General features: G+C 33.1%; 1 protein-coding gene across 1 annotated transcript; it reads right to left on the reverse strand.

Annotated features, from left to right (window-relative positions):
- Positions 1–263: 263 nt before the first annotated feature.
- Positions 264–5613, reverse strand: LOC110788063 (26S proteasome non-ATPase regulatory subunit 7 homolog A). Its single transcript, XM_021992708.2, has 10 exons — positions 5212–5613; positions 3840–3932; positions 3665–3746; positions 2927–3023; positions 2732–2807; positions 2464–2522; positions 2200–2322; positions 1536–1593; positions 1365–1450; positions 264–560 (listed from the first exon to the last, which is right to left on the reverse strand). Exons 1-10 carry the CDS (start codon positions 5399–5401, stop codon positions 489–491), a joined length of 936 nt encoding a protein of 311 aa, XP_021848400.1. The 5' UTR covers positions 5402–5613; the 3' UTR covers positions 264–488.
- Positions 5614–10195: the final 4582 nt, after the last annotated feature.

Below are 10195 nucleotides of genomic sequence, written 5' to 3' on the forward strand. Positions count from 1 at the left end.
ATTTGTGAGGAGTTTCGAAAACTATGGGCAATGTATAATGGTATAATTTACATATGGGCATTAGTTTTGTTCAAGTATGGAATATATCGATGTTTTAGATTTCTACTTGTAATTTGAAAAATGAGTGGGTTCCGAAATTCATCCTCCTACAAGGCCCAGCCCGAGATTGAATGATACGAGTAGAGTGTTTCAGTTTGTAAGAAAGTGAAAAATGAAGATTACCGTAAATTAATTACAAATTCCCTTCTGATCACCATCTGATATAGAAAATCTGAATAGGTGATACTCCGTACTACTTCATTAGTTAAAAAAGGATGAGTATAATCCAATCAAATGTTACTTCTATGTGAAAAGAATGACATATCAGAAAAACTGCCCTAAATTCACCCCGAAAAAACCACTGACAGATGAGGAAATCTACTTTCTTGTTATGTCAAACAGCCTATACAACTTCCATCCATCTCTACAACTCGGATATACTCTTGAGCTCAGCATCCTGCGGCAACAGCTACAGGTATTGACTTGGAGTCTTCGGACTTCTCGTGCTCTTTGTTTAGCATCTGAAATGGCAAAAAAACACGATTATCAACAATAAAAGAATAAGATAATGTTTTATGTTATGACTCAAACTCCCATTTTGACCAGCCTAAGTACAAACTAGCTACTTGCTTACAAAGTTACAAACCACGACCAAAGTTAACCATCTCTAAAACTAGTCAGGCAACAAACTGTACAGCCAGATTAAAGACGTACTTCATATAATTAGAGAATAGCTTTACAAAATCTAATATTCTTACACCTTGGTTTCAAATTTCTCAAGGCTTTTGTTAAATATTACAAATAACAAGAGTATAAGACAATGGACAAGGCAAAGAAATGGGAGGAAGACTGGAAATGTAAGAGCAGAAATTAAAAAGATGAGTATTAACTAACATAAACTGACTTTAGGAAGCACCAATTGTCAATTTAGGCTTTGTTTTGTTCGACTTACTTTGACTTATTTCAAACAAAATAAGTTCAGATAAGTTCAGATAAGTTCAGATAATATAAGTTCAGCAAAAATATGTTTTTTTCAGACATTTTCACACACAAATAAGTTTATTTCAGACAAAATAAGCTTTTTTCAGATAAAATAAGTGCAGATAAGTTATGTTCAGATAATATATGTTCAGTCAAAATAAGTCCAATAGAACAGTAAGCAACATGTTCTATTTTTTTCCTAGTAGGCACCAAGCACAACCAAGTGCCAGCCCACTTGGACTTCAAAATTGAAGTCTCCGTATTAGAAATTTATTAGAAAAAATAATAGACAAATAAAATAATCAAACAACAAGTGCCTCTAGATATTAGGAAGAAATATTCACCTTGTTGTTGATCAAGTTATGGAGGGCAATCACACTTCGGATAAGAGAAGACAGATATATAACCAACATCATGTCGTTTGTTTTGACTGCAAAAACAAGCAGGTACACACAATCACAAAAAATACAGTATATAATCCAGGAAAAATATTGATAATGATTTTTTTTCAATACCTGCAAAAGCCTTGACCAACTCAAGGACACTGAGATTAGGGAAAAGGTTGAACACATCCTACACAAAAATTAGTAATAAGATTTGCTAGCAAGAATAGTAAATAATATAAGAAGAAACTTAGGAATAAGGCTAATCAAAGGATCTGCTAGCAAGAAAAGCTTATAACAAAAGAACTGCAAAGTTAAGCGTATTAACATGGGAAATAAATGTAACAAATTGTAACTTTGAGGACACAAATATGAAGTAACATAATAGGCAGTTCTCCTCCGACGACGGAGAATCACGATAGAAAACATGCAGCAGTGAATTTGGTAATTTTATTTTACTGTTCATTGACTCTTTGTCTAAGGCTTGCCCTAAGCCCCCTGTTTAATAAAGGATTCTTTATCAAGTAATATTATTCTGGGTGACAAAGTTTTACTAAATCTCATAATAATGCACAGCATATCACGCCTCGTAATGTTGGCACCCTCACCTCCGCCTTCCATCTTCATTTCTGTCCCTAATTTTCTGCAACTATAATAATACACAAGCACCCACATAGACCCGCGACCTAGAGGTTATATTTGGTAGAACGTACCATACATTTAGTTATCAAACAAAATATCACTAGGAATTAAGAACAGATACAAAAAAAAGAAGCAAAACTAAGGATGAACAAACCTGCAAGTGGTACAGTATTTCATGGTTTAGTGGGAGTTTTCCTTCGATGACAAGTTCGAGATAACCACGAATCTCCCGTAAACGAGCATTTAACCCCTTTAGAGCTGCAAGTTTCCCGATCACCTGCTCATAAAATTGGGGTTAGTTTTTCTCCAACAAAACACACGGTGACAAATAAGTATCTTTACCCTTATCAGTCCTTTCCGCTATCCAAACACAGAATAACATTAAGCCAAAAAATAGCAGAGTACTTAAAGGAATTACCTCAGTTGCTAGAGTACTGACGGTTGTATCTTTCACGTCTCTAAGCAAGTGCTCAACTCCTACAACATTATCGTATATACATGATGAAAGTTTAAAAAATTTGATACATCAGAAATCTACAAGAACCCAAGAATATTTTACATAATAGTATCTGTTTTTATATATTAGTAGTGAAATATGGTCAAAGTAAGACAAAAAAATAGTGCCAAAAGTCCAAATGATGCAACAATTTTGAAACAAAACAACCATGTTCAGTGGTAAGACTTACCAATTTCCTCTACTTCATGGGCAGCAATTTCAGAAGGAACATGTGCAAATACTTTTTGGCTCTTCTGTGTTGCATTCTGTAAATGACGAACATGCGAATTTGAATTAGCCATTGAAGTGGCAGTTTCTTTATATAACATGACTAAATGAGGTTAGAATGCTGATCAGACAACAGGGGGAAAAAATTGAATCCTACCTCTTTAACCTCTTCAACGGCATAATAAGCCTTTGTTGGTATTCCCAGCTCTTCTGGTTGTACATCAATGATAACCAAGACCGGATTTGGAACATAGCTATAACACCCGAAATATATGTAAAGCTAGAGTCAGGTCAACAGCAATAGGGAACAAAAATTCTGCTTATTAGTCTTGTAAGAGAAGTCGGTGTAAGGATTAAGGAAAAATAATCAAGAAAGTGTATCACTGGCTTATACAAATTCTTAACAGCCCAAAATTTGATAAAATAGTGGATTGCATACAATATTACAGCAGTAGGGAAATATTTGACACGGTCTGCAGTCTGCTTAATCAAAATTAGTGGTGAAAGTGTTAAACCAGTTCTAACAAATTGCACTCCCAACACCACCTTAAATACCCTTTGTGTCCAAGTATGGTCTACTTTGTAGGTTTAGCAGTATTAACTCAGCTACTCATGATCATATAAACATTAAGGTCACTAAATTCCTGACTATTTAATTATCTCTGATTTATCCTCAAGAATTTTCCAACGACTTCCTTAGCAAAGAAAGTAACTTCCATCTATGAGTGAGTGAAATTCCAAAGTGAAGTTTCTACATTACAAATATCAAGACAAAATATGAGAAGACAGTATTAAATGTTTCGGAAAATATACAGGACCAACATTGAACAATAAATATGCAGGAAAACACAATGAAACCTAATTTTGAGCTCCGAGTAGAAAATAGTTATCTTACTCGCTAAATAATCTGTGGACATCCAAATCATTCTCTCGTAGCTTAGGACCAGTGCTATACCAGCCCACGACATGCTCCTTTGCTGAAAATTAAGAAGAACCAGTAATAGATGAAATCAACTTCAAGCTCAACAGGAATAATAGTTGGGATAACAGGTGTTGTTTTAGAAAATTACCATTTATTCTCCAGAACATGGAAAACATAGATTCATGGTAATTGTGGTCAAGAAACCAAATGCTAGGGTCCTTGTCATCTTCTTCAAATGGGACTGTATGTTTTGAGTCAAATGTCAGAACAAGAAAACACAAAAAAGAGAGGGGTCGAACATGAATAATCTTCACCAAGCAGGTTAAAAGTCAGAAAACCACCGACAAAAGTCACAAGCCATACATCAACCACTTGAACTTGTATTGAATAAATAATACCCTATTGTATTGTAAAACCAATAAAAAAAAATATCAGAATGCTATCCTAACTGTGTTATACATAGTACATTAATACCTTGCATCAGATGCATACGACCTCAGATGCATACGACCTATGTAATACAATTAGTAAGCATAAGGCATGTATACTTCTCTCACGCGAGATTGGGTAAAACACTTTCAATGGGTCAGAAGTGTAGTTTGACCCTAGAGAGAGGATAAACATAAATCTTCATCCAGAAACCCTTTTATGTTGCAAGGAAATCTACGTCTAGCAGAGCTAACAACAATCAACACTAATAAAAGCAGTTATCATAAAATTAAATTAAAAACAAAATTGAATGTTCATAAGCACAAAAAGGAACAAGGTTTCCATCAAGACACACACCAAGGACTTACAACTGTTAAATATAGCTACTCCGGATATGCTTTTTACATTCGGTGCCAAGTGGTAACATCCAAGATCAGGAGGTAATGGATTCAACTTCACATAGGACTGGACATAATTCAATTTCACATAGGACTGGACATAAGCATGAGGGTAGAAATCAACATAACTGTTTTCCCATCACAAATTATGAATGAAGTACTACTTTCAATATTATTAGGCTGAGCTTCATAAGATCTATACTTCAACAAATTTCAAAATCCAAACATCCTATTTCATATAAACCACCAAGTAAAAGGAGCACAATTTGCTAAATGCTTTGAAGCATCATTGTCACTGGATCGTATAATCTATAGCTGCAACCCATGGAGAATACACAGTTCTATTCAAACATGCAGCCCGAATTTAAAACCGATTCAATATCAGTTTCAGACGCAACAACATAAATCAGCTCATCTTCCGAATTTCTGCATCTACAGAAATTCCCGATATCATTGAACAAAAAGAGACAGAAGCTTGAAGGTTAAACTCTCGCAAATTGCAAAACCCGAAAATCTAACAGAGAAAATTTGAATTGAAGGGGGCTAAGAAAATGTACAAACCCTAAACCTATACAAACAACAAACTGAATTCAAACTCACAAAAATTGCAAACCCTAAAACCTAAACTTAGGAAAACGCCATTTCAAAATTTAAAAATCGGAAATTAATTGGAAGTTAAGATCTAGAAATTACCGGCGTAGCTGTTTGTGACATCGACGGTACCCTTGAATGTGCTTCCGAGCAAAACACCGATGACGCGCTTCTTGGTGTCGCGTGCAACACGATTATAGTGATCGACTACGCTGAGAAGCACCAATGGGTGGACGACCACCTTCTCGATAGCTTTGGATGAACTTATTTGCTGGATTTTTATTACATCCATCCTGAATTTCTGATTCTTTCTCCCTTTCTCTGAATTTGTGGTTCTTTCTCTTGATTCTTTCACCTGCACTTCCTCTTCTCTTTCTCGCCGACTAATATGTTATTTATTTATTTTTGAAATAACTAATACGTTACTCCCTCCATTCCTTTTTTTGTTCTTCCCGTTTTTATTCCGGACGTTCCTCCTTTTTGTTCTTCTCGTTTCTATTTCGGACGTTCCTATATGTTCTTCCCATTTCGGAGTACCTTTTTACCATAAAATTTTCAATCATCCCTTATTTAATTCATTCACATTTCCTTATTCACCCACCCAACCCCACTTTTATGATTTTTTATTACTTTATTAAAAAATATCTTCTTTCTCCTTCATTTCTTTATTACTTTCCTTTACTACTTTATTACTTTCTCTTACATTCAATCATTATTGTTACACCCAATCATTACAAGATTCCATTTTCTTAATTTCTACACTATTTCCCAAACGGGAAGAACATAAAGGAACAGAGGGAGTATTCAATATCATTTTTCATTATTTCTACCAATCTATTTATATTGAGATTAACTGGGAATTTCTAATTCAAACGATAACCAAGGGCGCGTTCTGATTATAGTAATTTAATTAATGTTTTCATGCTTTAAATTTATAGTTTGATTATGTAAAAATAGAAATCGGATTATATGTTTTGCATAATAAAATTATTAATTTTCAGATTCTATAATTGTGTTGAAATAAGGGTTTTATTTATTAAAGCATGAATTTTTAGGGTTTTAATAGTGATGAAATCATGGTAGGATGATTATAAATAATCAAAGTTATTATTTTTATGATGTTAAGAATGTTAAATGTGTTTTGAAGATGTTTTAAATTAGTTTATATTGCTGAAAATTTTAAGAGGCATGTTTTTATGGAGTTTATGATGATTTGTGGTCATTAGAGTAGTAAACACTATGCTAGGAGGTTTAGTAACTAAATTTTAATATCGGGGAATGTTCTAAACATGTTTAGGAAGTGTTTGAAGTACTCTATTGTTGTTGTAATTCATGGAGGTTTGATATGAAATTATATTGGTTGAGATTATTAAAGTGGTCTATCAATTTGTTTACACAAGGTACTTACATACCTATGTGTTGATGGGTGTGGTACTATGAATGGAAACCATGTTGAATTTATGTATGACTTGATTATGTTGGAATTTGCATGTTTGGCGCCATTGTATAAACATCTTGAGCATGAGAATTATATTATGAAATTTATATTATGTTGGCATGATTGATTAATGCGAGCATGTTGGTTGAGAACTTTATATTATTTATATATTGACATGGATAGTGATTGATCGTTGTTCCCTTTTTAGTATTTTACTGCTTTATGAGGAATATGGACCTTGTTAAGTAAGTTGATATTTTATACCTATGAAATGTAATTTATCATTGGTAAGGATTGAATCAATTGGAATTAAGTCTAGATTGGAAGTTGTGTGAACATTTATTTAATTCCAAGATAAAAAGAAGTTGTGGTTTATTTGTTAATTATACTATTTATGTTGTTGGTGAGCCATAACTATAATAATTGGTAAATCATGTAAAGTGAATCTGGATAACAATAGCTTTAGACTGTGCACGTCTGAAGTGACGGACAATTAGGAGTTGGGGTTCATGGTGGTAGCCCATGGCTTTTTCTGGGACCGGATTGATCACCATGTTCTATTTTAATTAAAAAGTTCCTCGATATCGTAGGTCATAGGAATACAAAGTCGTCCCCGTATTATGTCTTCCAAAAGGAAGGCTACTTCAGTTAGACAACTCAATCCATTAACTAATCCATTTAAATGAATTGTTATTCAAATTTAGTCTAGTAAAATTTATCTGTGAGTCTTTATGTTGTTACTTGTTATTGTTCATTCGTATCATGTTAGGATTGTTATTACTCCACTAAATAGTATCATGTTAGGAATATTTATATATTTAATATGTAGTACTCTGCTTTGCTGGTTACATGCTTTTGTTTGTGCGTGTTGATCATGACTATGCCTTATTGATTCTGTGATAATCCACTTTGGTGAGCAGTCTCTAGGGATCAATAAGCATTGTCCACAAGTTTGAAGATGATGCATTATTGGGTTGGGAGTGGAGAGGCTGTGTAGTTATTTATAATTTTCTAAGTTGACCTTGGTTTTGATTTATTTAAGTTGACCTTGCTTTGTTTTAAGTTGACCTTGGTTTGTTAAGTTGATTGTGGATTTTATTGGTTGGTTTTGAAGTTAAATTATAATTGACTATTTATTCTATAAAGTTATTATTATGTTTTCCGCTACAAAATTCTGAATAAGCCGATACGTTTTCACACGGGCGATAATGCTTTGATAATTCTTTACATTTTATATTAAAATGTTACTTCAGAAAATAAAGAATTGTTGGGGTGTTACGTAAGTAATCTAAGAAGTAAATTTAGATCAAATAAGTAACTCAAAATTATGTAAAAGTAACACCTTTTAAGGTTGTAAAAAAAAGCACCTTTAAAAAAATATATCCCGCAATACGAATTGAAGTAGTAAAATAGTAACTCATAATAATATAATTAGTAACTCCGATAAATCATTAAGGTAACTTCCTAATATTTTATGAATTTTCCTTCTAATTCTTTATAGCATTAAAAAAACATGTAACTGGAGTACAAGTAACTCTGCTAATTAAAGTAACAACAATTATAAACAAAAGTAACCAATAACATATAGAAATAACCCTTAGTAGTATTAGTATTAATTTACCTATATTTAAAAGTAACACCGTTAACATAAAACAAGTAATCCAAATAAAATATTACAGTAACATCTACGTTACCCTAATGTTTTAAGTGAGTAAGTAACTTGATTAAAACTAAAATCTAGCCGCTCATCATCCTTTTTCTCTCCCTTTTCTCTCTTCCTCTTTCAACACCCTAATTTTCTAGGGGCTACCACCAACCATTAGGTTGATGGTAAGCCCCTTCTTTTCTTGTTTTTCATAGCTTTTAATTTCATGTTCGGAATAAAAACTCCATTCTCTCCCTATTGGAGAGCTTTTTTACCCATTTATTGGGTTATCTGTACCCATTTATTGGGTTTTATCTCTCTCCTTGTGTGAGTTTGGGGCCATATTTTTAATTTCTCAGGAAAAGTTGATTTATTGATGAAGATTTGTGCGGGGTTACAACGGATGTCATTCTTATGTCTACAATCAATTGAATCGAATTTAATTCAATACCAAAGCTACAACAGATCGAAAGACCCCCTCGTTGAAGGCTGTATCAAACATCGACGTGAAAGAGGGTATTCATCATTGTCAGATCTCATCTACAACGATCGTGGTTTTGCCGGATTAAAATTTTGTTTGATCCAAATTGTTTTGTATTTGTTAGTTTTGATTTCTATTGTAGATGTCGTATGACTATTTTATCAATGAACTAATTTTTACCTTCAAAAAAAAAAAAGTAACTTGATTAAAATTATCTCTTGTAAAACTATAAAAGTAACCGAAATTATACTGTAAATATAATTAAGTAATTAATTACAAATAAAACTATACCTTAGTACTAACAGTGCCTATTGTATAAAAGTAACACCATTAAAGTACAAAAAACAACCTAGTAAAACACTATAAGTGAACAAGTACATAACTAGATTAAAAGTAACTCTGTTAAAACTATAAAAGTAACTCAAATTATAAATCGAAATAACCAATTACAAAAAGAAGTAATCATGAGTAGTATTAGTGGTAATTGTATATGCTTAACATTTAAACTAACACCATTAACGTGCTACATGTAAACCTGATTAAAAATTAAAGTAATTTTCCTAATCTAATATATAAAAAGGAGGTATATTTGCTGAACTATTAAAGCGCCACATAGGATTACTAATGGTTTCGGCCAATGAAAAATAAGATTTCTAATTTATTTTTGAATTTGAAAAATCGAGTGCCACATAGATAATTAATTAGGTGCCACATAGATATTTCACATATTTTAATTAATTAATTACTAATACATACAACTAGGGGTGTGCAAAATTTGGTCCGGACCGAAAGAATGGACCATATCGGACCGACCCAGACCGGACCGGACCGGACCGAAGGCAGACGTTCCGGTCTTCGGGTCGAGAAATATCAAACTTCGGTCTTCGGTCCGGTCTGGTCCGGTCCGGTCAAAAACCCGATTTTGGACCGGACCGGACCGATATTTCCTTAATAAAATGTAATATAAACTATTAAAAAAATTTATTTTCTCATTTACTATGTTGTAAATATTACTATATTGTGATATATTTTATTTTATCTTACGAAAAAGGCCTTAAACAATTTGGTTTATTATATATATTTTTTTCTTTTTATCATAATTTGTAGAAAAAATAAAAAATATATAGAAATAGGTTTACAACCGATCCAAACCGGCCCGGTCCGGGTTCGGTCCAAGCATGATCAGTTCGGTCTTCAGGTCTTGAATATCAAAATTTCGGTCTTCGGTCCGGTCCGGGTTTGGACCGATGAACACCCCTGTACACAACTTCATACGAAACCAAACACCCTAACAATGAAAAATTAAATTAATTACGCCCTCCGTATTTATTTAAGGGATACACTTGGCCGGGCACGGGTATTAAGAAGAAGAATTGAATGAAATAAAGTAATAAAACAAGTGGGGTTGGGTAGATATTTTAATACTCCCTCCGTCCCGGAATACTTGACCTGTTTTCCTTATTGGGCCGTCCCTTAATACTTGACCTGTTTCTAAAAATGAAAATATTCTAACAATATTATA

This window comes from Spinacia oleracea, chromosome 3 (genome assembly GCF_020520425.1).
Source record: "Spinacia oleracea cultivar Varoflay chromosome 3, BTI_SOV_V1, whole genome shotgun sequence".
Taxonomy (NCBI): Eukaryota; Viridiplantae; Streptophyta; class Magnoliopsida; order Caryophyllales; family Amaranthaceae; genus Spinacia; species Spinacia oleracea.

Bases quoted from the DNA above. Each gene is read 5' to 3' on its own strand.
- LOC110788063 (XM_021992708.2), bottom strand. From the start codon at position 5,401: ATGGATGTAATAAAAATCCAGCAAATAAGTTCATCCAAAGCTATCGAG. The intron at 1,594-2,199 runs GTTTGTTCATCC...ATTTTTGTGTAG, and splicing joins AAATACTGTACCACTTGCAG to GATGTGTTCAACCTTTTCCC. The intron at 1,451-1,535 runs GTATTGAAAAAA...TTGTTTTTGCAG, and splicing joins GTTGGTCAAGGCTTTTGCAG to TCAAAACAAACGACATGATG.